Source organism: Harpia harpyja, chromosome Z (assembly GCF_026419915.1).
Source record: "Harpia harpyja isolate bHarHar1 chromosome Z, bHarHar1 primary haplotype, whole genome shotgun sequence".
NCBI lineage: Eukaryota > Metazoa > Chordata > Aves > Accipitriformes > Accipitridae > Harpia > Harpia harpyja.
The window spans coordinates 106,309,404-106,335,879 of NC_068969.1; the positions used below are offsets into that span (position 1 = coordinate 106,309,404).

The window sequence follows — 26,476 nt, forward strand, 5'->3', positions numbered from 1 at the left end:
CACTCACTCCCCCCCACCCAGTGGGATGGGGGAGAAAATCGGGAAAAGAAGCAAAACCCGTGGGTTGAGATAACGGTTTAATAGAACAGAAAAGAAGAAACTAATAATGATAATGATAACACTCATAAAATGACAACAGCAATAATGAAAGGATTGGAATGTACAAATGATGCGCAGTGCAATTGCTCACCACCCGCTGACCGACACCCAGCCAGTCCCCCAGTGGCGAATCCCTGCCCCCACTTCCCCGTTCCTATACTGGATGGGACGTCCCATGGTATGGAATACCCCGTTGGCCAGTTTGGGTCAGGTGCCCTGGCTGTGTCCTGTGCCAACTTCTTGTGCCCCTCCAGCTTTCTCACTGGCTGGGCATGAGAAGCTGAAAAATCCTTGACATTAGTCTAAACACTACTGAGCAACAACTGAAAACATCAGTGTTATCAACATTCTTCGCTCTGAACTCAAAACATAGCACTGTACCAGCTACTAGGAAGACAGTTAACTCTATCCCAGCTGAAACCAGGACAATAGTTTAAGTTTTTCTGTCCCCTTTTTCCAGAGCAAACCTGTGCAGTTACGGCCTTGACACTGCCTGGAGCTGCTGGGAGCCCACAGGCTGTGCCCTGGGTACGTGGGAGAGCAAGGGCAGAGATACCATCATCCTCTGTGCCTCCAGGGAGCTGGCAGCAGAGCCAGATGGTCTCACAAAGCGAAGGTGTGCCAGATCGCCTGTCCTACCCGTGCTTTGCATGCTGGCTGTTTACTCAGTCAGTGTAGTTTGGAGCCCGGAGAAGTGGTTTTGGGTGAAGCACACAGCTCCGAGGTCTGATGTCCACCGCGCTGCGCTAGCCAGGGATAGCGGCAGGGTCAAGACCTGTGCCTGTGTGTCCCTGGGGGTGTGCGCCAACCGTGCTGCGTGGCTCTGGGCCCCTCTACCGCAGGGAGCAGCGGTGAAGGGGCACCTGCTCCTGCCTGCTGTTTGGTGCAGCTAATTTTGGGTGAGGAAGGTCCCACGGCCACAAAAGCTGAGCCTTTGGCAAGCCTTGCCTTCCATGAGAGGGAAGAAATGGTCGGGAGCTGCAAGGCCAAGAGGCAAACGGGGCCGTGAACGCCGGAGGGGCACAGAGGGGCTTCAAGCAGGCTTTGCCCCCTGGTTCCTTTGGGAAAATTACCTCGGCAGGTCCGATCCCCCCGGGGTGAGTGGGGCCAGGGCCACCTGGCTCCAGCCGAGTTTCTGGCCCCAAAGGAAACGCCACCCCAGTAGGGACGTGGGGATGCGAGCACCCAACCGGACTGGGAACCGGGGCTTGGAGGGCCGAGGGTCGTCCAGTCCGGCCCTGCCAAAAAAATCAGCCAGGGAGAAGAAAACCCGCCAAAACCGTAAATAAATGGGGGAAAAGGGATGCAGGTGGCTTTGGGTGGAGGCGAAGGGCCGGGCCGCCGCACACACCCCTTCACCCGAGGGAAATGAGCCCTCCGAAGTGCTCCCCCCGCACCCCCGCCCCGCTCTCGGCCCGGCCGTGCCGACCCGGCCCCGCCGCCCCGCCAGCTGAGACCCGCCGCTCTCAGCGCACCCGCCCGCCTCCCCGAGCGCCCGCCTCCCACCCCTTCCGATTGGCTGCAAGCCTGCCGCCCCTTTCCCTTTCCTCGGGCGCTAGCCAATCGCGAGGCGACACTAACGCGGAGGGCCGCCGGGGCGGGACTTCTCGCCCGGATTTTCCCATTGGTGGATGTTTGTCATCGGCTGCCCGACCAGCGTTGCCCGGTAGAAGAGCCACGGCAGGGGCGGCGCTGCGATTGGCTGACTAGTGCTGCGCTTGGCTCGTGACGATTGGGAAGGGAGAGCGGGGCGGAGGAGCGAGAGCGCCCGTTCTTTTTTTCACCCCCGCCTCGTCCTCCCCGCTTCCGACCCTCCCATTGGCTGAGGCGCTGGCCGGGCGGTATTCCGATTGGTCAGCGCACGCTGTTGCTAGGCAGGCGAGGAGGCGCGGGGCGGAGCTTTCCCTTCCGATGAGTCGGCTCTGAGGTTCAGTCAGCGCGAAGCGCCGCGACCCGCCGCCGCCGCCAGCCTGCCCGAGACCAGCCGCCCGCCGCCGCCGCCGCCGCCGCCCGCCCTGAGGAGCCGCCGCCGCCCGCCTCCCCTCGCCCCTTCCCCCCCCAGCGCCATGGCCTCGGGATCCGAGTAAGTGCGGGCCGCCCGCCGGCAGGCCGCGGCCTAGGCCCCGCCGCGGCGCCGCTGGGCCCGGCCGGGCCTAGCCCGCCTTACCCCGCCTCAGCGCGGCGCGGCCCGGGCCCGATCCGTCCCGCGATCCCGCTGTGTCATGCGGGCCCTGAGGAGGAGGAGGCGGCGGTGCCGGGAGGGGGATGGGCCGCGCCCCGCCGCCCCGCTCCCCTACCCCCCACACCTCCCCCCCCGGTCGGGCTGGGCCTCCCCGGGAAGTGTCGAGTCATGGGGGGGGGGGGGGAAGGCGAGGCCGGGCCGGGCCTCCCGCTGGGCCCTGGCCGTGCCCCCGCCCGGGGCCGCCTTGCTTGCCTGCCGTGCCCCGGCAGGGCCCGGGCCGTCCCGCCTGGGCTAGGCCTCAGCCAGGGAGGGCTTTGTTTTCCCGGCCCCGGAGCGGCTGGCAGCGAGGCGGGGGGCGAGAGACCTGTCCCGGCCTCCTCCTCGCAGCGGCCCTCGGGCCGGGGCTAGCAAGTGACTTGGCATTAGCAGAGGCAGACATGTTGTGCCGGGCTGGCCTCTGTGGCAGCTGAGGCAATCGTCTATATTTTCGTCTCCGGTGTCTCGCCTCACTGTTTTCAGTTCAGGGCTGAGGATCGTGTTTCGCGCTCCTCAAAAATGACTTGAGTAATAGTGGTCTCTCGACTCCCAGCCCACGTGTGCAAGCCACTCCATTGCCCCTTGAGAGGTGTAAAAATAGAACATAAAGAGAAATGTCCCAAGTCCAGGAATACTTAATGTGACTTTTTGGCCTTGCCAGAGGCACTTTTGGTCCCCTTAGCGTCCATTGTTTATGTTCTCCTTTCCTTTTGCAAGTCCTGAAATTTAGACCTGCTTGGTCCTACTGAGTCAGTTCCAGCAAGGTGTGCCAAGAATTCAGTGTCCGTGGTAGAGCTTGTGGTGGAAGTGGTGGTCTTGGAGGCATGTTTTGCAGCTGAGGTGAACAGTGTCTTTAGAAAGAAATTTCTACTTTAGCAAAGTTCTTTTCAGCCCATAGGAATCAACAAAAGTTACTCTGCAACTGGAAAACAGTTACTTTTTAGTTGCCGTTTTTGGGTCAGTGCTGCTGGCAGCCATCTTGCTGAACTGAGCCTTAGCACAGCAAGTAGCACTGCAAGAGGCAGGAGAGTGCAGTTTCTGAAGAGGTTCTAATTTTCGTGTGCCTACCTGTCTGAAACAGTGTTTGAGAACTTGGCATATCAAGCACAAATATGAACTCACCGCTTGGTTGTCACGTGCTGTTCCATTAAGTGGCTGCAGTCATCAGACACCTCACTCGTTTGCTTCAATGGATAAAATGTGTTATGGATTTTTTTTTTTTTTTTAATACCTACCTGGGGAAGGCAGTTCAGTCTGTAACATGGATGTTCAGGGTGGTAAGAAACCACTGACAGGTTTTATCTCGGAAGCGAGTTCCTGAGAATATTGATAAAAAGGCACACCAGCATACAGAATGCATGACTCTTTTCACTTTCGTTACTGTAGCTGGAATCATTTTGAGTCAGTGACTTTTTCCTATATTTTTAGCACAGACTTGCAGGAAGTGACCTATTCCCTTAGTTTAAGTGGAGTTTTGGAGGTTGGTAGTCATTTTCAGAAGAATCACAAACTGGTAATTTCTGCTCTTGCTTTTCATACCGTCCACCATAATGCATAGCCTCTGGGCGTTATCACATGCTGAAGAGGGGAGATCTGACACAGAGAAAAATGATGAGGTGATTTAAGTTGTAAAAAGTACCCCCCTCCCCTTCTTTCCCTGTGTCAAATGGGGCTGTTGGACTGCTTTACTGAGAGAGAAAAGGGGGCTGAGGATGGGAAGAGGGAACCCATTATTGTTGGTCTTTAGGACTGATACATATTTGCTTCAATTTTATTGATGTCTTGTGCTTTATATGCAAGTTTGGCCATTAGCTGTGCTGGGGATTGTGTCCTCAATTCTGGCCTCTGTCTGGGGCAGACTTGAGGCAGGCTTTGAATTTCCTTTTAATACCAAAACAGCTCTAAAGCTACGTTTTTTGTTCAGTTTATCTCTTTGTTGAGTCAGTGAAAGAAAGGAGTGAGAGGGGAAAGTGTGTGAGGGAGTTGACAAAAGGGGTGAGTAGGGGCGATGATCTAGAGGATTTGCACCAGGCTCGTTCTGATGGGAAACTCATTGAGGAGCTTTAAAAATTACCTAGGTTAGCTGTCTGTCCTACCCTCCACTGAAGCTCACCAGCACGTGTAGGAAAGTTGGCAGGAGAGAACCCCAACCCATGCCTTAGGCTTTCCTTCTCTGATGCACAAACGTCAGGGATTGTCTGAGTGTGGCTGAGGTGCACGGATGTATTTTGCTCTTTCATTTCGGTTAGAGCACAAGGAACCCCCAGGAGAGATGCAATGAGGGCAAATGGTGATAATAACAATATTCTAAATTGCTGCTGAAAGATGGGTAGTGGTTGTCTCTCGAAGTCCTTACCCTTGTCTGTAGGAGAAATAACATCACTCTCCTGTGTAGCTGATGTAATTTTAAAACACCTTTGTTTCTTTGTCTACAGAACTGTCAGGTCAGATAACTGAAGCTGATCCCAGACATTTAGATGCCTGCATGTTGTTTCTTGGAGACCTTTATTCCATTTTTAATGCCTCCAAGCTTTTCGATTGCTTTAAGTGCAGTAATGTACTGACAACATTGATCCAGCCCTTGCTTCTTACTTAGGAAACTGTAGATTCAGTTCTTCAGTACCAAAACTTTTTCTCACATTCAGCAGAACAAAGTGGACCTCTTGCTGTGCTCTTCAGCACTGCTGTGTGTCAGGAGGTATTGGAACTTTCTTTCCAGATTTATACAGCTTTTGGTTTATGGACAGTTGTGGTCAAAAAGCTTCCACTTGCTGCCCAGTTCCTTTTCCATTTATTTTTATCTTGTGTCCCAGACTGGTTTTTTTTAGAATGCATGGCAGTCTCTGCATCCCAAGGGACAGCCACTCAGTTTCAGTGACAGTTTATATAGCCAAAGTCTGGCAGCGGTTTCTTATCAAAAGGCCTTTGGACCCACATCTCATGTGCAGAGGGGTATGAGTTACATTCACGCTTTGAACGGGTGTCATGGTTTAACCCCAGCCAGCAGCTAAGCACCACGCAGCCACTCACTCACTCCCTCCCCACCCAGTGGAATGGGGGAGAGAAACGGAAGGAAGAAGGTAAAACTCGTGGGTTGGGATAAGAACAGTTTAATAGAACAGAAAGGAAGAAACTAATAATGATAACAATAACTAATAAAATGACAATAATAATAAAAGGTTTGAATATACAGAACAAGTGATGCACAACGCAATTGCTCACCAGTCGCCTACCGATGCCCAGTTAGTCCCAGCTTCTTGTGCCCCTCCAGCCTTCTTGCTGGCTGGGCATGAGAAGCTGAAAAATACTTGACTTTAGACTAGATACTACTTCGCAACAACTGAAAGCATCAGTGTTATCAACATCCTTCTCATACTGAATCCAAAACGTACCACTATACCAACTACTAGAAAGAAAATTAACTCTATCCCAGCTGAAACCAGGACAACTGGCTAAATAGTATTGTTTCTTGCTGGTGTCCCTTATCTCAAGTTTTAAAATCTACCTGCTAAATTAATTTCTAGAGCTAATGCGGAAGCAAGGTCCTTACGAGTAGGTTGTTGGTGTTACATGCTGTTTTAATCACAAGATCCTGTCTGGCCTGACAGTGTATTGTTTCAGTTTTCTTGTTGCTCTCTGTCTTCCTGGAAATCCCAGACTTTTTAGGACTCTACCAAGACCACATTTTGGGTTGAAGATGGAATTCATGAGGTCCTCCCAGGAGGTATCCAGCAGCCTTTCTTGTGTCTTTTTGGGTTCAAAGAATGGATCTGTAACGTCTCGCATCAAAAGGGATGGATGTCGATGTCTTGTCTCTTGCACTCTTTAATGAGGAGAGGAAAAAGGCGACTTGCCCAGTGCTGGCAGTCCGGGAAAGACATGTTTTACAACTCCTCTTTTTGTTCACTTAAAATAATGTTGTCTTGTGATTTGCAACGTGTTTCCTATGCTGCCAGGGCTTACGTGAAGCTTGAAAACCTCTTGGAAACAAGCTGGCTGCCCTCATAGGCTTGCTTGGTATTGTTCCCCCTTTTACGTGTCAGAGAAAGTAGCCAATACTGCATAGCCTGTCTTGGAAAAACCTCTATCTTGAGGGGCGGGGGCACCTGGGGTAACATCACACCATACATCCCCTCTCTGATGGACTTTTAAAAATGCAGTGGGTGTGCCAAGTGACAGACTGCTGCCACAGTCTGCATTCGTGCTGTGTAGCTTTGCCACTTCCACTCAAGGTTTGATTGCTTCTGGTTATTTTGTCCGTAAAAGAGCGAAATGGAGCCAAAGTGTACAGCCAACACTGTTGTCCACAAAGCTTCCTACTCTTTGCTGGTTGCTTGCCGCTTGCTTAGGACAAAGGAAGACTTTCTTTTCTTTGTCAGAATCAAACCAAACTGTGCAAAGTTTTCTGTTCCGACCTTAGACACTGCCACATCTGAATACTTGGAGAAAGTAGTCAGGTCCCACCAAGGGAAGTTACAACAGCCCGCTGCTATTGTGGCTGGCTAATGCACAACTTCCAAGACCTCCTTGGGGATCAGTTGGTTCGAATTCATATTTCTTTCATAGAGTGAATTTGCTGTATTAGATTTTGAAGGGAAACACTTAATCTGCCTTTCTTCCATTTCCTTGGTGTTTGATTTGCTCCGTTTTGTCAAGGCAAGTGAAATTATCTGTCGTACTTCTTGTGGCACAGTGGGCTAAGAGCTGCAGTGACTCCTGTGAAGGTATTTTGGAAAGGTGCTTATATCCTAAAAAAAAAAAATAAAGAAAGAAAACCCCATTTTTCATAAGCACTTGAATATTTCTACTGGCTTGCTAGGTTTAACTAATAAGCCTCGACAGGCTAACCTCTTAAAACTTCCTGTCAGGGGAGCTGCAGCATTGTCCTTTAATTCCCCTATTTATCTGGGATTTGACACCAAATAGACTTGAACTTTTGTTTCGGTGGCAGTGGTTACATGTGATTTCAGATGAGTCTGACTAATTCTTTTAGGCAAAACATCTTGCAGTCAGCAACATCTCACTGACCACTTCTTTTCATAGATAGCTTCAGAGCTGTTTCCATTTGAGGCTAATAAAGTAGTTATGTTTACTGATGGGAAACATTGTGCTTTGAACTTCTGCAACTAGTGCCTGGGAAAAACATTCTCCTTTGTCTTAGAAACAAGTATAGCTTCTAAAAGACAAGACAACAAAGAAACCTGTAGAAAATGGAGATGAAAACAGGGGAGTGGCTGGAAAGGGGGGAGCAATATCAGTCAGACTTATAACTTCTGTTTTCTTCACCAGTTCTAAAGCGGATGACTTATCGACTGCTATTCTGAAGCAGAAGAACAGGCCCAATCGGTTAATTGTTGATGAAGCCATCAATGAAGACAACAGTGTTGTGTCACTGTCCCAGGTGCGTCATCTGTAAAAGCAAACCATTTAATCTGGTAATTTGCAAGCTGTTGCTGTGTATTAACTTGAAATGCAACTTTGCAACATGAATCTAAGTATTTGTGTTGGAAGCTGCAGCTGTTATGAGTGAGGGAGGGTTGTCTTGTTTCCTAACACTCTTCCATGTTAAAATGTATTTTGATTCTCAATTTTGTAGGATTTAGTTGGGCTTGTGCCCTTAGTCTGGCTTCAGGATTAGCTCTTGACCAGCGTAGTAGGAGCCTCTGTCCTTGTGGATTTAATATATTGCTTCCAAGATGTAATTCTCCAAAGTCAAGTAACTGTCCTTCAAATACTTGAATTCTTGTTTTGTCAAAAGCTTGTTCTGATGGTGTTACTGTTTACAGGCAAAAATGGACGAATTGCAACTCTTCAGAGGAGACACTGTCCTGCTAAAAGGAAAGAAGAGGAGAGAAGCGGTCTGCATTGTTCTGTCAGATGACACCTGCTCAGATGAGAAGATTCGCATGAATAGGGTTGTTCGCAACAACCTGAGGGTGCGTCTGGGTGACGTGATCAGGTGAGGACTAGTTTGCTAACTGTTGTGTATCCCTGGGTTGCCTAAATAACCTGTGTGTTGGCTCTGAATTGATTCAGTCAGTAGCAGAGGCAGGGTCTGCAGGAAGTATTCCTACATCTTCCAGAGGAGATCATACAAGTGTTTTCAAGATCAGGGATCTCAGTTTATTTTTGCATGTGTTTCTGGCTGTATGCATATTCAGATTAATACTAAAAAATTATGCTAAAGATTCTTGAAGTCTCCTAAGGACCTTCATGAGCCCAAGTTCTGTCATTAAATTGAGTGGTTCATTTATCCCACTGTTGTCACAGTCATCTTCCCAAATTTACAGTGTCAGGTGAACTCGCAAATTTTTCTTGTCTTAATTTTTAATGTCCACAGTGTTAACTGTGGAAGTCATTAAACAACACTGTAATTGATCTTGTAGTATCTGAGCTGCCCTATGGCAAACAGAAGTTAAAATTTGCTAGAAATGAGCAACAAAAACATGAAGCAGTCAAATAGCAAGATTAAAAATCCCCTAAGGATGTTTTCTTGTAAAAATAATTTTAAAATTAGGAATGCTTAAAAAGTGTTGCAGGGATTTTGTTGTGCAACACTTGCAGAAAGGAGTGGGAAAGCATTGAAGTATGCATCTCAGCTTCCGGGAGATAGGTTCCATTCTGTGATGGGAGTGGGGGAGGGAAGCATGTGAGCATTTCTTAAACATAAAAATGCTAGTTTGCAGGCCTAAGTGTGAGAGGGCTAACAGCTCATCCTCTTTCTGAGCATCGTCCTAATCTGGAATATCTTGCATGTTCTGGGAAGATTGGAGTCTCGTTTCTGACACTAGACTTTCTGAGGTGATGTCTGGAATAATCTTCAAATGCAAAATGTGATTCATACAAACTTTATAGAGGAGGGAAATGAGGCTGTTCCACCCATCCCTCTACCACTAGAAAATGCAAGTTTTAAATGCCACTGTAGTTGGAACAGAACAGTGCTTTGTGTCAGTCTGTGGATTTAAAATAAAGTTGAATCCTTACTTTAACCTGATACGAGTTCACTGTTAAGAGTCATTTCTAGTGTGACAGTTCAGCCTGTACTCTCCCCTTCTCTCTTGGGACTGTGTAGTGGTTCTCAGCCTCCCAAATGCATTAACAATTGTCTTTGCTGTGTTGCAAGGGTCAGAGAATTTTCACACCTCTTGCCCTCAGAATTTTTCTTGCTGATCTTTAACTGCTTATTCTGTTACTTTCCGTGGCCTGGTTTCTGCCAAAATCCAGATTCATGTGCTAATCGCTTCCTGCTTGTGGTCTGTCAACTGTTTCCCTTCTGAGGCAGTCTGTCTTTTCCTTTACCCTTCTGCTGTGTCCTCTCTGTAAAGCATGTGGTGAAAGAATCTATTAAGAGTCTTGAGAAGAGTCATGTATGAAAAGTTGCATGCTCAGCTGCAGTTCCACATAGGCTTTTCTTAGCTGGCAAAGCCTATCTGAGCTTTCTGCCACAGCTTGATACTTGGAGCTATCGCTACAGTAGGCTGTTCTCCTACACTGCAAAATAATAACTGTAGTGTTCATTTAAAAAGGGGGAAGGGGCCTTCAGACTTTAACCTAAATGTCAGCCTCCGCAAAGTGGGACTGACAAGACACCTGGCTGCAAGCTGGTTACAGCTGGTTGGTACTGTGAGAGCCTTTGCTCAGAATCAGGGTTGTCAGCAACAGGGGCTCTGGTCTTTGTAGTAAGGTAGAGAGAGGAAGGAACAAAAAGCTTCCCCCAGCTCCCTTTCCCTTGCACCTGCTTCAGCAGTAGCTCATTGTTGAAACAAAAGTTAGCTCCTGACTCTCACAGGTCTTTAGGCGGCATAAGTAACTTGCGAATGTGTCTTGGGGATGGCGAGGGAGGCTACAGAAGAGCGGGGGCGTAGGAGGAAAGTATGAAATTTCCCAGTGGTCTTGGATAGGGCTGAGAGGAGTGAAGGAAAGTGAGTGTTGTGAAGACTGCTCTTGATGGGCATGATTTTTGCCTGGTCAGCACTGAAATGTTCTTACGCAGGTGGGAAGTCTCACCAGGGCTTTGGAGGGTCCTTTCTGGCATTTGTACTGGCCTGGGAAGGGGCATCACTTCCTTTTCCAGACTCGGGTGTAACTCCAGCATGATGTGGCTAACTGGAGGTTTCTTCTGTTGCAGCATCCAGCCGTGCCCAGATGTGAAATACGGCAAACGTATCCATGTGCTGCCAATTGATGACACAGTAGAAGGGATCACGGGGAATCTGTTTGAGGTCTATCTCAAGCCGTACTTCCTGGAAGCATACAGACCCATCAGGAAAGGTAATAGTGCCTGTTATTACAGTCCTGATGGCAGCAAGTGTGAGCTGGTCCTGAGACTGAATAAAGAGAATTTCTAGAAGCTTGCACAGACCTCTGCAAAGCATTAGACTGACGTGTGTAGATCATAGTTTTCCTGTGGTCTTTTGCTACATGAGATGGGAGAGCATCAGAAAAGGTTCAGGTAGAACTCGGGAGAAAATATTAAATCACTTGGTGGAGTTAGGGAGTTGCTTGTGTATTAATCAATAGGTTGGGTATACCAGTTGGCACTCTGACTAAACTCACTTCTTCAAAGTAATTTAATTAATGACTGAGAGAGTGCGTAGAAAACCAAGTGCACTTTTGGAGTTGTGCTAGTAGCAATTCTGCTGGAACAAGCAGGACCTAATACACTGTCGTGGTTTAACCCCAGCCAGCAACTAAGCACCATGCAGCTGCTCACTCACTTCCCTGCCACCCAGTGGGATGGGGAGAGAATTGGGGAAAAAAAAGTAAGAGTCTTGGGTTGAGATAAGAACAGTTTAATAGAACGGAAAAGAAGAAACTAATAACGTTAATGATAACAGTAATAAAATGACAATAGTAGTAATAAAAGGGTTGGAATATACGAGTGATGCACAATGCAATTGCTCAGCACCCACCGACTGATGCCCAGTTAGTGCCCGAGCGGTGATCCCCCCAACCCCACTCCCACCAGTTTATATGCTGGGCATGATGCCATAGGGTATGGAATATTCCTTTGGCCAGTTTGGGTCAGCTGCCCTGGCTGTGTTCTCCTAACTTCTTGTGGCCCTCCAGCCTTCTTGCTGGCTAGCCATGAGAAGCTGAAAAATCCTTGACTTAGTCTACATTACTTAGCAGCAACTGAAAATATCAGTATTTTATCAACATTCTTCTCATACCAAACTCAGAAACATTAGCACTTTATCAGCTATGAGGAAGACAGTTAACTCTGTCCCAGCTGAAACCAAGACATGCACTATAAACACAAGCTGAAGTTATCCAGCTTCTGTAGCCCAGTTTAGTCAGGAGTCATAGTGCAGTATTCTATATTATTCTGCTTCTGGAGACAACCAGTTATAGCTAGTAGCAACTATAATAACTTCAAAATGAATTTTTATTAAGTTAGGGCTTTTTGCATGTTTTAGAAATGTTAAATTGAAACTGAATGGAAAAGAAATGTGATTCCTTGCCTTTGTGTTTTGTATTTAGGCAGAGTATTCTTTTCTATTGTTTGCTCGTTTTGCTTGCTGTTTGTTACTGGATGAAATTTGAGAACTTTAACTGCTGCAGATCTAAACGGTGCTCGGGTAGTCACGGTACATGGAGCTCTGGAGTTTAAAATGCAGAGCAGTGTTACAAATGCCAGCAGTGTATACCTGTGTAACCCACTTCCTTGTCCTCTGGGGCTGCTGGTAGTACAAGGGTGGACATTTTGCAGAAGTCGGCTGCAGCAGGCTACTAAGTGTGGGATTTTACAGGTGACATCTTCTTGGTGCGTGGAGGGATGCGTGCAGTGGAATTCAAAGTGGTGGAGACAGATCCAAGTCCATACTGTATAGTGGCTCCAGACACAGTGATCCACTGTGAAGGAGAGCCCATCAAACGAGAGGTGAGCAGAATCCTCCCATGCAGTTCTCCTACTAAATCACCTCTGTCCAAAATCTGTTTGTTTGACAGTGCTTGAGAGCAGCAGTGTTTGGAGTTCCTGTTTTTGTGTATTGAATGTAATGGTTAGAAACTCCGGTTTCAGGAGATGAGCTGCTGCTGAAGGTAGAGAAATACATTTCCAGTGTCTTTCCTTATATGCTGAGATAGCACCAGTGTGTAGGTTTGCTGCTGAGATGCCATACTTCGGCAGCAGCTGTTTTTGCATCTGCTTCCAGATATCTTATGCTGGACTTGGATGCGTCTTTTAATTCCAAAGTTCCCTTGACTGATAGCAGGGAGAGCTTACAATGTTACTAAGAAAGCAATTCGTGCTTTCTCAGTGAGAAATTTGAAACCCCCAAATGGTTGACTTAAAAAAAAAAAAATTTCCCCAGTCCCTTAAGATGTTTAGCCTTGCGTGTTCCAAGCTTCAGGCAGGCTGAGTGGCTCGTCTGTCAGGTCTTGGCCACCTTAGTATTACAGAGTAGGAAATCTCAGAGAAATGGGCTAAGGTGGTTGCATACTGCATAAAGTAAGTGCCTTTTTACTACCTGCAAATCAGGGTGGGGGCTGGTTTGTAGTTAGCTGCCTTCTGAAAAATTCACATCTATGTTGCACTTGTGAGACTGCATCTGGGCACCCCATGAGTCCAGTTTGGGCTCTTCAGGACACAGCAGAGACAGATAGGAGCAAGTTGAACCAAGGCCACCAAAATGATGAGGAGCTGGAGGTCAGAATGAGTAAGGAGGGGCTAGAAGAGTGGGATGATGCAGCCTGGAGAGAAGGAAAAGGGGCAACTTACTGGCAACTGGCTGATGGTAGGGGGTAGATGACCAAGCTTTTCAGAGAGCTGTGCCCAGGGACAGGACTAGTGGCAGTGGCATAAGCTGGATCAAGGGAAATTCCCAGTAGATGCTAGGAAAAAGGTTTCCCCCAACCCTGGGGCAGGACCCAGAGAGGGCAGGAATCTCCAAACCTGGAGACCTTCAATGCTTGATAGGGCTAAACTCTGAGTGATCTACTTGAGGTAGTAGTTCCTGGTTTTGGGTCTTGGACTGAGCCCTTCTGAGATTCCAGGCTGTATTATTTCATTATTTTAGTGTGGCCTAATGTGTCGTGGTTTAACCCCATGCAGCAACTAAGCACCATGCAGCTGCTCACTCACTACCCTTCACCCAGTGGGATGGGGGAGAGAATTGGAAGGAAGAAGGTAAAACTCATGGGTTGAGATAAGAACAGTTTAATAGAACAGAAAGAAAGAAGCTAATAATAACAATAATAAAATGACAATAATAACAAAAGGATTGGAACGTACAAAACAAGTGATGCACAGTGCAATTGCTTACCACTCGCCCACCTATGCCCAGTTAGTCCCAGCTTCTTGTGGCCCTCCAGCCTTCTTGCTGGCTGGACATGAGAAGCTGAAATATACTTGACTTTAGACTGAACACTTCTTAACAACAACTGAAAACATCACTGTGTTTCTCATACTAAATCCAAGACATAACACTGTACCAACTACTAGAAAGAAAATTAACTCTATCCCAGCGGAAACCAGGACATAATGTTACAGGTAACTAAGGCCAGTAGAGATTTGGACAGCCAAATGAATGGATGCCATAGAGCTGTACTGGAAGAATTGATTACTGTTGATCTTATTTGCATGTCTGGATCTTAACATCCTCTGTTTATTTGAGTCAATCCCAAAAGACAACCCTACGTCTGAGAACTGTATGATAGCTAGAGTATGTCAAGGAGTTAGAGATATCACTTACAGTTTAAGGAATAAGTATATTTTATACTGAGCTTCATTGTCTATTGCTGTCTTTGTTAGCCACATCAGAGGGTCACAGAGCTTGTTTTGCACTAGAGTCTCTAGGGAACCTGGCAGCAGAGGCTGTCATTCAAGAGGGTGGGCTTCAGTGAGGTCTAGGTACATGCAGGCAATTCCCTTTGTACATCTGGGAAGACAGAGCTGAGAAACAATCGTAGAAGACACGAGGAAGTCCTGAAAGTGAGAGTCTCAAGACAGCAAAGAAGTGGCTACGAGCAAAAACCCGGATTCCTGGCTTCTGTAGACTGGGAGGGGTTGTTGAACCACTGTTTCCACTCAGATGTTTAATATATTTTCCTCCGGGTAGGATGAAGAGGAGTCACTGAATGAAGTGGGCTATGATGACATTGGTGGCTGCCGGAAGCAGTTGGCCCAAATCAAAGAGATGGTGGAACTTCCCCTCCGACACCCTGCGCTCTTCAAGGCCATAGGGGTGAAGGTAAGTCCCTGTGTGCACCAGGTGGATGAGTGGGCTTGCCCTTGCAGATGGCTCTTGATGTCAGAGGTTTATGAGGCATTGGTGGGTGGAATAAGTAATTTGTGTTTGGGTGTTTTTTTGTTTTTTTTTTTTTTTAATGCTGGTGTTAGGAAAGTATTTCCTTACATGTTCTGGAAAGCATCTTGTAAAGCAGAGTGATGCTTTGAATTGGCGTTGTCAGTTACTGGCAAGGTTTTTGTTTGTGTGTCATGCAAAGTAGTAAGGGTGTTGATAGCAATGTTGGGAGGACAGCTGTTGTATGACTTTGCATCGCAATTTTGGACTGGCTTTACCAAATGCTTACAGTTTCACTGTGAAGCTACTTAGGCATTCAGATAGTAGCTCACCACCTAACTCCCTTGCCTTTGTCCTCAGCCTCCACGTGGGATTCTGCTGTATGGTCCTCCTGGCACTGGCAAAACACTGATTGCCCGAGCAGTGGCCAACGAAACAGGGGCTTTCTTTTTCCTGATCAATGGTAAGTTTTGTAGCTGCTTTGGCCCCAGATCTGCTGTGTGCTCATTCATCCATCTTATGGTAATGAATGGTGTTAATAGGGCTCGTAGAGTCATGTTGTCTCCCTGACATCCTTCCTTACCTCTTTCAAGCATGCCTCTGGGGACACTTGGGGGCCGTTTGTGGGGAAGCATCTGTAGTGGCATTTCCCATAAGCTTGATTGTGTTGTAGCAGGGTGGTTGGAAGACAGCTTTGCGACGCAGGGACTTGGAGTCTGTCTGTCTGGGTGTTCATTTATGTTGGTGAGAGCAGAGCTAGGAGTGAAGTGCTGAGATGACTCTAAGTATATGGGTGCAGGACACCTGCTTCTGTTGCTGCCACCATGTTCCATTCAGAAAAGAAGCTGGTCTGCTGTGGATTTCTTTCCCTTCAAGTAAAGCACAAGACCTGTTTTGTTTTGCATACCATTAATTGGGAGGAACTTTACTGAAAGCTATAATGAGTACCTTGGGACTTAGCTACCAAGTGACAGAACCTCCTGTTGCTAACTCGCACCTGTAGCAGTTGAGATGCTTACTGGTTTATGTCCAGTAAGGACCAAATTCTGAATTTTCCTCACTGCTTTTCTGTCCCATTTTTACAGTTGGTTCTGGAATAACTGAACATTTTTACTTAAGGAGTGCTGCTTTTCTTTTCTGATTTCAATCACATAGACCAATGAAGGCAATAACAAAGGAGTATATAGCACAGCATAGCAGTGACCAGCAGTAGGGAAGTGACTTGCTTCATATCTCAAGATACCAAATGTAAATGGACTGGTTTTAACCATATGTTGTCCTTGTCATATGCTTCCTAAGGTGTGTGTAAGCTGTCACTGAATGCTAATGAGCCTGCCATTTCTTTAGACACTTGTACTTCTATTGCATAATAAAAATAACGTTGTCAGAGTTAGTGATGCCTTCTCTGTCTGCTGGTCTCAAGCCTGGAACTGCAGGCAGTGTTTTAGACAGAGCTGGTATGAACTGGTGAGTTACCTGTAATGAAAGACTCTTAGTACCTGCCTGCACCAGTGGCTCTGCAGCTGGTGTGCTTCAGTCAGCTAACAGCTTTGCACTCCTGAGGGTCAGGTTTCTTTTTCTTGGATCTTCTAGAAGCATACTTTCTCTTCATTACCACTCCCATCGGCATGATGGAAAAATCAGACAGAATAAATCTGTAAGCCTGCGCTAGTGTTCAGCGATTGTAGGGGATCTCAGGGGAATGCTGTCCTTCCTTCTGGGATTGTTGTACTTACACATTTTAACTTTTTTTATTTATTCTTTGAGAGGAGATGGGGTTTGGGGTTTTGATTTTTTTGGTTTTGTTTTGCTGGGGTTTTCTTAAACACATTTATAGGATCTTACAGAGGTAAATGTATACCTGTGTAATGTAAGCTAAAGGCAGCTTCATAATCTTAGAGCTTTCCTTCCCTACCCTGATAATTCATCACCATATAATTTGATTGCTTCTCTTGCAAGCTAGGACTGGCATTAACAGTGTGGGGTGGCACATTACAGAGAAGCTCACCAAGTGTGAAATAGGGTAAGGAAAGAGGCAGCTAAAGGTAGCTCATTGATTAGCGCTGTATTCTGTTAGAGTAAACTGAAAACACCAGAATAATGATAGAAAGTAATTCTGCATGCTGTTCTTGCCTGTTCAGCTGCAAATTTAGTGAACTCAGTTGATAGTATTTGCTTTGGCTTGAAAAATAGATTGCTCCATGTGAATGTTGTATTAAAAAAATTCAGCTGCATGTCTTGGGGCTAGCTGCCTTTCTTCTGGGTACCACAGTGCTGCTGTTTTTCAGGTCCTGAGATCATGAGCAAGCTGGCTGGTGAGTCCGAGAGCAACCTGAGGAAAGCCTTTGAAGAAGCAGAGAAGAACGCTCCTGCCATCATCTTCATTGATGAACTGGATGCCATTGCTCCTAAGAGAGAGAAGGTAAAGAAAGCCTGTAGAAGGTAAAGTAGTACATCCTCTTTGGTAGAAACCAGCATGAATCTCTGCATTTGACTACAGGGTAAAGCAGTATTTAACTTAATGCCTGATTTCAGTGGTATTCTGAGAAGAATCAGATATTAGTTCATGATGTTTCTTAACAGCTCGGGGCTGTCATATCTGTCCGCTCTGGTGCAGTACTAGCTGCTGTGCTCCTGTTGTAGAGCTTTTGGTCTAACCACTGCTTTCTCTCTCCATAGACACATGGAGAGGTGGAACGTCGCATAGTGTCTCAGCTGTTGACTCTTATGGACGGACTGAAACAGAGAGCACACGTGATCGTGATGGCAGCTACCAACAGACCTAACAGCATTGACCCAGCACTCAGGCGATTTGGTAACCACAATTGCAGTCTCTTTTGTGTATCACATACTTTGTTACAGGCTGTGCTTCAGGGGCCTTGGAAGGATTGAGCAGAAATTGATACTAAACATCTTCTGTGTGTTACTTAAACTATTGACCTGTCTCCAGATGCTTGTTTGAAGTTCATTTCTAGGCTTCCAGACTTCGGTATCATTTTCTGTGCTGTATTAGGTTAGAACTTGTGGAAGTAAAAAAATACTTCAATGTGGAAAAGTGTGCAAGCCTCTATTAGGTGAAGCTATTTCAGGACACACTGAAGGATTAAATGCTTAAGAGAATGTTCATGCCTTAGGTTGCAGAAGGCTTTGAATTGTCTGATTTATTTTTCTTTTATTGCTGAGAAGTCTGGTAGTTTCTGAGATTCAGGTTTTTGAAACTTTGCAGTGTGAATGAATGACTGGTTTATGACCAGTTGGTAAAGTCTGTAATAGCAAATGAGTCAAGTGTGCGGGGGAAAACAGCCTCTTAAATGTGTAGCAAGCCATTTGAATGCACAGCTATGGCTAGAGAAAAATGATAGGTGTATGTACCTTAGTTAATATTGCAGTAATACCTAGGTTTCCTGCCTCTCCAGATATGGGGGCAGTTCGTGTTTTTCACCACTTGGGTACTGCTGTGAAAGTTCTGAAAAATAAAGTCTCTCAGTGTTTGTGGACTCTTCTGATGTAGACACAAAGGTAGAAATAAAGAAAAATGTCTCATGGTATGTTGGTTCGGGGAAGCATATTTTCCTAAAAATGAGGCTCATAAGTTAGTAAACCAGCAATCCTTTGTGTCATGTGATCTTGAACTGTAGTTAATACAGTAGTATCACTTCCCCTAAATGGCTAAAGCCTTTCCTCCTTCTCTGATCTGACTCTGCTACTGTGCTGACAGATGCTACAGAGAAACCCAAAGCTCTGGCATTCTCCAAAATTGTATGTGTTTGTGGCTTGTCATCAGGTTGTTCAGTCAGAGGAAGGCAGCAACTGCAGCTCCTCTAGTTCACCGAATCAGCAGCTCAGCATATGTTTTGTACTCCCCAGGTCGTTTTGACAGAGAGGTAGATATTGGTATCCCAGATGCCACTGGGCGCCTGGAGATCCTGCAGATCCACACGAAAAATATGAAACTGGCTGATGATGTGGATCTGGAACAGGTGAGTAGCGTGCTATTAGGAAACCTTGTCTCTGCAGACAGACGTTCCCAATGCTCTGTTTTGTAGTGGAAGAGTTGTTAAGGCTTGATCGCATAAATGTAGTTGCTCGTTGAGGATAGCATGAAACTGGGTGAATGCATGATCTCTGGGCTTCCTTCTAACTAGTTTACCAGTAACCAAAAATCCTCACTCACTAGTTAAGAATGGCATGGCTAAGTGAAACAAATGTGTGTCAGTCCATTCTGGAAGTGCCTTGCTGCCATCCTCTTGGGTTTGTTTGCTGTGGCATTCTCTTTAAAAGTAAAGCAAGCCTGAAGCAGCTCACACAGAGCTGGGTGAGCATTGTGGTGACACTGGACACCATGTGTAAACTGGATGGTTCCTGTAATCTCTGTCCTGGATGAAGAACTGCAGTCCTCAGGGTTGTCTTTCTGCACACCATCTGAATTCCAGTTGCAGCTTTCATCTCAAGTAGGAGGTGGAACAGCGGTGTCTTTGCCTGTTAAATATGTGATAGCACTTGTCTTGAATCTGCAGCAAAACAGTGATGTTGCTGTCCTCCAGAGCTTTGTTGCACTTCCCAGTGAGTGACCAGAGCATGCATTGCCCTTGCAGAGTGCTTGCTCATATCCCTGTGAGTCATAGTCAGTGCTCTGCTTTCAGGTGGCAAACGAGACCCATGGCCATGTTGGTGCTGACTTGGCTGCTCTTTGCTCAGAAGCTGCTCTTCAGGCTATCAGAAAGAAGATGGATCTCATAGACCTAGAAGATGAAACCATCGATGCTGAAGTGATGAACTCGCTGGCTGTGACCATGGATGACTTCAGGGTAATGCAGGAGTGCCCGTCTTTCTTTTGTGCGCAATGTGTATTTGCTTGTCTGAAGCAAGTGAACATGATATGTTAGAATTCATATAATGCTGTTTCTTCTAACAATAGTGGGCTCTGAGCCAGAGCAACCCTTCTGCTCTTCGGGAGACTGTGGTGGAGGTGCCACAAGTAACCTGGGAAGATATTGGTGGTCTAGAAGATGTAAAGAGAGAACTCCAGGAGCTTGTACAGGTAAGGGTTTCCAACACATTTTTGCCTAATCAGCTTGAAAAATAACTATAATAATAAAATCCAGAACTACTTTGGATTCCTGTTTGGGCTGTGAACAGGGTAAATGCAGAGGTTTTTATGGAATTTGCTTGTAATGGACTAAAAATACCATGCTTAGTGAACTTCAAGAGGAAGGTACTGGGAAGCAGCATCAGCCTTTCCTTAGCTGAGTCTACAGTGTCATCTTGGGTGGGTGTTGTGCTGCATGCAGAAACAGCAGCAGTTCTTCTTCTCTTAAGTGGAAACCAGCAGTGGGACAACTGTTGAGAATCCTCTTACGTGGTGGCTGTATATGCCAGAGTGTGGATGAAGATTCTCATACAGAGAGCCTCTGAAGGGCTTCCCATCAGCATTAGCACAGGGACAGGTGCGAAGGGATTGTGAAGCCTTCTATGAAGGGAAAGACTGGGACAAAAAGTCACAAAGTGTCTGTAGAAACTCCTGGTGGCTGCATGGGAATGGTTTGTGTTTGATACTTTCCAGCTTTCAGCTGGCACTGTAGAAACATCCTGTCTGTGAATAGAAGAATCTAATTTTCAGTCTAATTTTTTGGTGTTAAAATCGTCACCTATCTCTGACCTCATTGCTGAGGATAAATGCTCACATCAGACACCTTGCCCGTCTCCGGAGAGCTGTTCCCTTTTGCTTCTGCAGGGCAGAGTGAAGTTGGGGTTAAGTGTGCTGGAAAACTACCTGAGCTGGTACTTAGTTCTTAGAGGTAAATAGGTTGTTTAAGGCAGCTTTTCAATTTAGCTGTGGTGCTTTTCCAACCAGTGTCCATTTAAAAGATCCAGTGGCACCAAGCAGGCAGGATTTTGTGATTAACCCACCACAAATCTCAGGTAGTGTTTCTGGTGGGAGGAGAAACAAAACTGACCTGTCAGGGATTGGACCAGATGATCTTTGAAGGTCCCTTCCCACCCAAACCATTCTGTGATTCTAAGGTACAAGCCTGTTCTGGCTAACCATGAGAGGTTTTTGTTTGTTTTATTCTCCTTCAGTATCCTGTGGAGCACCCAGACAAGTTCCTCAAATTTGGTATGACCCCATCAAAAGGGGTTCTGTTCTATGGGCCACCTGGTTGTGGTAAGACGCTGCTGGCCAAAGCCATTGCCAATGAATGCCAGGCAAATTTCATTTCCATCAAGGGGCCAGAATTGCTCACCATGTGGTTTGGTGAGTCTGAAGCCAACGTGCGCGAGATCTTTGACAAGGTAGGTGTTTCTTCTCTCTGAGCTATGGCTGTGCTGAGGTACCCCCAGAACTTTGTCTCCACTGCATCTGTCTTACTGGCCTGGTTCTTGGTTGTGTCTTCTGTGTTTTGCCCACTTGCACTGAGAGTGAGGGCTGCTTTCCTGATGTTAGGGAATTAATCATCTTTAGCAACATAGCTATTTAAACTGTTTCTCTGGCTGCAATTTGCATCTGTTGATAGAGGATGATATATGCCCCAGTGCCTTAGCAGTGAGGCTAGTGTTAGGATGGCATGGATATCCTCCACAACCCTGAAAACTTACCTTGACACCTCATTAGCTGTCACCATCTACAGATTTTCATAATACCCTGTGGGTTCTTGTCCTGCAATACACATGGCTTAGAAAGGAGCTCACTCTTACTGCCCAGTTGCCCAATCGGTAGGGTTGCCTCCTGTCCCAGAAGGTATCTGCATGGATTATCCTGGGAATCATTGTTCTTGTGGTTCAGGGAAGGTGCTGATAGAACAAAGTTGGAAGGAGAGTGAGAGAGAAAAATTTAGGTTGAGAGGGAACCTTAGAGGCCATCTAGTCCAGCTGTTTGCCCAGAGCAGGGAGTTAACTTGGAAATTTTATCAGGGTGCTCAGTGCCTCGTGTTCTCAGTGCTTGCTGAGGATGGAGAATCCCTGACCTCTCTGGTCCTGTGTGCTAGTGTTTGAGTGCTCTCACTGTGAAGAATTTTTTTTTTCCTTATTTCTAACTGGAATTTTCTTTGCAGCTGTTTGTGCCTGTGGTCTCATCCTTTCACTGCACACCTCAAAGAAATGTCTGGCTCCCTTTTCCTTATAACTACCCATTAGGCAGCTGAAGACAACGATTGGATTTCCCCCTTCCCCCTTGGATGTATCTTGCCTACTGACACTTGAGTGCCTAAATAACCAATTGATGTCCCCAGGTCTTGCAGGGAGAGTTAGGCAAATCGGCTCCAGCTTTCCCTCTAGGCATTGGAGTTACTGCCTTTCTGCCTGGTTCACAATGCTCCTGGCTGTGGGGAAATTCAGCTTGTTTTTCAGGAGAATTTAATTGAGGGTTTGTGTGGCAGGAGGCTGTTCCAGAGCAGCTCCTCCAAGCTCTCCTTGCAGCAGCAGTGCTCTGGTATCCTCTGAGTTGCTTTAATGGTAGGGCAGGCTTAGCATGAAGTGAGCATGCTCCTTGCCAGTGGTATTAACATGGACTAATTGTTCCCATTTGCTTTTTGTAGGCCCGCCAAGCAGCCCCTTGTGTGCTCTTCTTCGATGAGCTGGACTCGATCGCAAAGGCTCGAGGTGGCAATATCGGCGATGGTGGTGGTGCTGCAGACCGTGTCATAAACCAGATCCTGACAGAGATGGATGGCATGTCCACCAAGAAGAACGTCTTCATTATTGGTGCCACCAACAGGCCAGACATCATTGACCCGGCCATCTTGCGCCCTGGCCGCCTGGATCAGCTCATCTACATCCCCTTGCCTGACGAGAAGTCCCGGGTTGCTATTCTTAAGGCCAACCTGAGGAAGTCGCCAGTTGCCAAGGTAGGATCTGCGCCCTGACTGCATCCAGCTTGGGTTTGCTGTGTTGCATGTGCTCCTCAAGCTGGGGACAGAGCAGAGGGCTGGTGGCTGCTCCATGAGGTACAGAGCTGGGAAACCTTCAGTCCCTGAAGGATGGAAATGAAGAGGTAGGGGGAGGCTTGAGCTCTGAGGCGAGGTATCAACAAAGCTAGGTGTCAGAGTGTAAGCACAGCAGGTCTGTCTCACATAGTGGAGTTCTGCCCACAGTGTGGGAACAGGAAAGCCTGTTATGGCAAGATGGAAAAGATTCTTGTACTCTGAAGGAAAAGTAAATGTAGAACACGGGGGTGGGAAATGGAAACTGAAGAGGAACTGTTGCAGTTAATTGTTGCTGAACTCAATCACAGGCAAGAGCTATGTCCCTTGCCTGGGGAGCAGGCAGTAATGCAGTTGATAGTTAACCAGGGAAAAGCAGATGTCAAGTGAGAGCTCAAGCTTTTTTATGCCGAGCTTACCTTTTTAGATTCTGTTGGGAAGGAAAGCTTCAAATGAGGTTGCAGTACTACCCCCTCAGCTGAGGGGGAGGAGGAAGAGGAGGTCGGTTTGTCTTGGTCTGCGTTGGTCTGCCTGTGCCCCATCTCCATTTGCAGTCTGACAGTGTTTTGTTTAACTCCTAATGCTGAGACCTGAGCAAATCATATCCTAAATCCACAGGTGCAGAGGCATTTACAGCTGCTTCGTGGGTTCTTGGTGGGTGCATGGGAAGCGTGGCCTGCCTTCATGTGTGGTTATCTCTCCCCAAAAACAAGAACCTTAACAGCTAGCTGATCTTCCCAAAATTGGCCAGAGTTAAGGCAGCACTTTGATACCATGGGATCTGAGAACACCTCTCACCTGAGGATGTAAGGTGTTAAGGAGAGGTGTCTCTTGCTTCTTTTTTTTTCACTAGGATGTCGACCTGGATTTCCTAGCTAAGATGACCAATGGCTTTTCGGGGGCTGACCTGACAGAAATTTGCCAGCGTGCCTGCAAACTGGCCATCCGTGAGTCCATCGAGAGTGAGATCAGGCGAGAACGCGAGAGGCAAACCAACCCTTCCGCCATGGTGAGTGGGACACTCTGAGCTTTCCCCGCTCACGTGTGTGAGGTGTGATGTCTTCTTCTCTGTAACCCTCGGGTGGGGACGAGTGGGCTCTCGCACAGAGCACGGAGCTGGAGCACTTTGTTCTTGTCCCGTGGGAGGTTGAGGCCCTACTGTGGTGCCTCGTGGTCAGCGTTGCTCAGAAGGCCCCTGCTGCAGCCCTGACTCACGGTCTGCTGCAGCATCCCTCTCCAGCCACTGCCTTGGCAGGTGTTGGAGCATCTTGGCCTGGAGGGAGGCTTTGGGCAGCCGTCGGGCCGCAGAGCTCGGGCACGCAGCTCACCTAGGCCCTCTGTCCCGCTGCAGGAAGTGGAGGAGGACGACCCCGTTCCTGAGATACGCAGGGATCACTTTGAGGAAGCCATGCGCTTTGCTCGCCGCTCTGTCAGTGACAACGACATCAGGAAATACGAGATGTTTGCACAGACTCTACAGCAGAGCCGTGGCTTTGGCAGCTTCAGGTAACCATGGGGCAGTGGCGGGAGGGCAGCGCGGCTCAGCCAGCTGCAGAGCAGAGCACCAAGGCAGCTTTCTGCTGGATTCTGGGTAACAAACCCTTCTTCCACCGCGCTTTCACGTTCTCCCCAGCACGTACAGCAGCCAGTGCAGAATGTGGCAGGTGTAGGCTGTGCTGCGGGTTGATTGTAGCTGCTCCGTTAGTGCTCCTGAAGTCCATCAACCCTTCTTCCTTTACCACAAGCGACAGCTGCCAGCCGTGTGAGCCTTTTGCGTGACCTGCCCTAAGGCTTCACCCTATTTCTCAGGCCTGCCCTACTTGGTGCCGGGGTGTTGGCATGGAGGAAGGGGAGGGTGCTGAGCTGTGAGGAGGTTTTTGAACAGGATCTCTTCTCTCCCCTTCTGCGCTGCTGCACACAGGTTCCCGTCTGGTAACCAGGGCGGTGCCGGTCCGAGCCAAGGCACAGGAGGCGGTAGCGGGGGCAATGTGTACAGTGAAGACAATGACGATGATCTCTACGGTTAACTGGCTGTCCTCAGTGGACCAAACTCCAAATCAGGCCACGTTGTACAAGGAAAAATCCAATGTTCAATGGACTCTTGGCTTCTTCATTCCTCAGTCAGAACAGTGTAGCTGCACGTCAGACTTTGTACAGGGAATGTTTTCTGCAAACACAAATCCAGACCGTTGTTCAGGTGGGAGGCAGACAGTGAATTAACAAGGAGGGGAACTGACTTAATTTCTGAGAAATTTCTGTTCTAGTTTATGTGGCAGAATCAGCAGCTTTAGCAAAGGGTACAACGCTAGCCTGTATAAAAAAAAAAACAAAACACAAAAATAATAAAAAAAATTAATAAAAATCCTCCAAAACTCTAGCCAGGCCCCAGCAGTTCCTTTTTGTGGTGCTGGCGCTGTCTCTTAAATGTGTGTCTCTGGTGCTGTCCGAGCGCTCCTCGCTCTGCTGGAATCCATCTGTACGTGCGCTTCCCTGCTGCCTACAGGGTTGCTCTTCATTCTTAACACCTCTTAGCTCACGTTAAGGGAAGAAATCGGTTTGGCAGTGTCTCTCCCCAGCCCTGGCTTGGCAGGAAGCACCGAGTAAGAGATCCTGGCAGCAGGTATCTGGTGTTGCTTCTCCGACGCTGGCCGTGAGCCGTTGGCTCTCCTGCTGCTTTGGCTCCTCTGCAGCAAAGGACTTCTCCAGCAATCCCTGTCTCATCCGCCCTGGCTGAAGGCAGGCACAAGAGGCCACTTGGGCTGTCTCTGGGCTTTGTGGTGCAGCGTGACACTGCTGTAGTTAGGGAAGAGGGGAGCTTCTGCACAACATTTCTTGCATCCCCTTGGGTTTCTGATGACAGTCTGGGATCTCTGGTGCCAGCTGGCCCCGTGCTGTGTCCCACACTCAGTAGTCGGGTTCTGATTGTCGTTCTTCCTTTCCACTTCTACCTCGCTGCCTTGCTCCTTGGTTTATTTTCCCTTCTCTGAACTGAAAAATGTGCTATTGCTGTACTTCTTTGTGTGTTATGCAAGAGAAGCCCTGGGTCTGCTCCCATCATGCACACAGGAGCAGGGTGGGAGGCTGGATGCGTCCCAGCCCTGAGCCCAAGGGGGGAGCCTGTTCGTGGCTGTAGGACATATGGAGCGCCTGCGTGCTCTCGGCTTTTAGGGGGCTGCAGGAACTGAGGGTTTCTGCAGAGAGGGTTAAATGTGGATGGTGTGGCAGAAGGTTGCCCCAGGCTTTTGGGGATGGAGAGGGCAACCTTCCCCCCATCCCATGGAGTTGTGTGGGGCTCGGGCCGTGGGAGTTTCTGCCCTAAAGCCTGGCAGATCTTGGAGGGCTCCATCAAACCAGCTCAATTTAAGGGGAGAGGCAAGTCTCAAAATGGCAGAAGGACAGGACTATCTGTGAGAGGGGGCTTGTGCGTAGCAGTGGGGAGAAACGTGCTGAAATTGGGAACGCTGTGTTTAAATAGCACAACCTCCTGCTGGGGTAGGAGGCCACGTAGGTCCCTGGGGAGGGTGGGCAGCTCAGGTGCTCTGTCCTACTTCAGAGCGCTCTGCCAGCACTGCTCTTGCCCTGTCCTCATGCTACCTCTGTTAGAGAAAATGCTGCTGCTCGCTCCTGCAGGGACGCTGGCCATCACCTCCCTGCCCCACACCAGCCCTTTTTTTGGGTCAACTAGCAGCTGGAAGCTTTTACTCCAGGGCTGCTTCCCTGCCTATGCTTCTCCCCACTGCTCTGCAGGGATGCAGATGCTGGTTTTGCCTTCGTGTCCCACTGCTTCACCAGTGCAACCCAGGAGAGAGGCAGCTCCAGCCGGGGGGTGGGAACCAGGAACACAGCCCCTTTCAGCCACCTGGGAAGGGGGAAAGGGCTGCCCTGTAACCCTGCCAGGAGCTCTCCAGGACTCTCCCCAAAGCCTTCCTCGGCTCTGGCAGGGGGTGGGTTTCTTCCTGCCGCTTTGGGACCATCAGCACCCAGCGAGTGCT

General features: G+C 47.8%; 1 protein-coding gene across 1 annotated transcript; it reads left to right on the plus strand.

Annotated features, from left to right (window-relative positions):
- The first annotated feature begins 2,047 nt into the window (after positions 1-2,047).
- On the plus strand, positions 2,048-24,861 carry VCP (valosin containing protein). Its single transcript, XM_052777331.1, has 17 exons — positions 2,048-2,182; positions 7,607-7,718; positions 8,104-8,276; positions 10,446-10,588; positions 12,070-12,200; positions 14,380-14,511; positions 14,926-15,028; positions 16,854-16,987; positions 17,245-17,380; positions 18,433-18,545; positions 19,209-19,373; positions 19,484-19,606; positions 20,647-20,859; positions 22,101-22,409; positions 23,338-23,493; positions 23,836-23,990; positions 24,406-24,861. Exons 1-17 carry the CDS (start codon positions 2,166-2,168, stop codon positions 24,509-24,511), a joined length of 2,421 nt encoding a protein of 806 aa, XP_052633291.1. The 5' UTR covers positions 2,048-2,165; the 3' UTR covers positions 24,512-24,861.
- Positions 24,862-26,476: the final 1,615 nt, after the last annotated feature.

Coding starts and splice junctions, on each gene's coding strand:
- VCP (XM_052777331.1), top strand. Junction 19,374..19,483: donor TGACCATGGATGACTTCAGG/GTAATGCAGGAG, acceptor TTCTAACAATAG/TGGGCTCTGAGCCAGAGCAA. Junction 23,991..24,405: donor CGTGGCTTTGGCAGCTTCAG/GTAACCATGGGG, acceptor TGCTGCACACAG/GTTCCCGTCTGGTAACCAGG.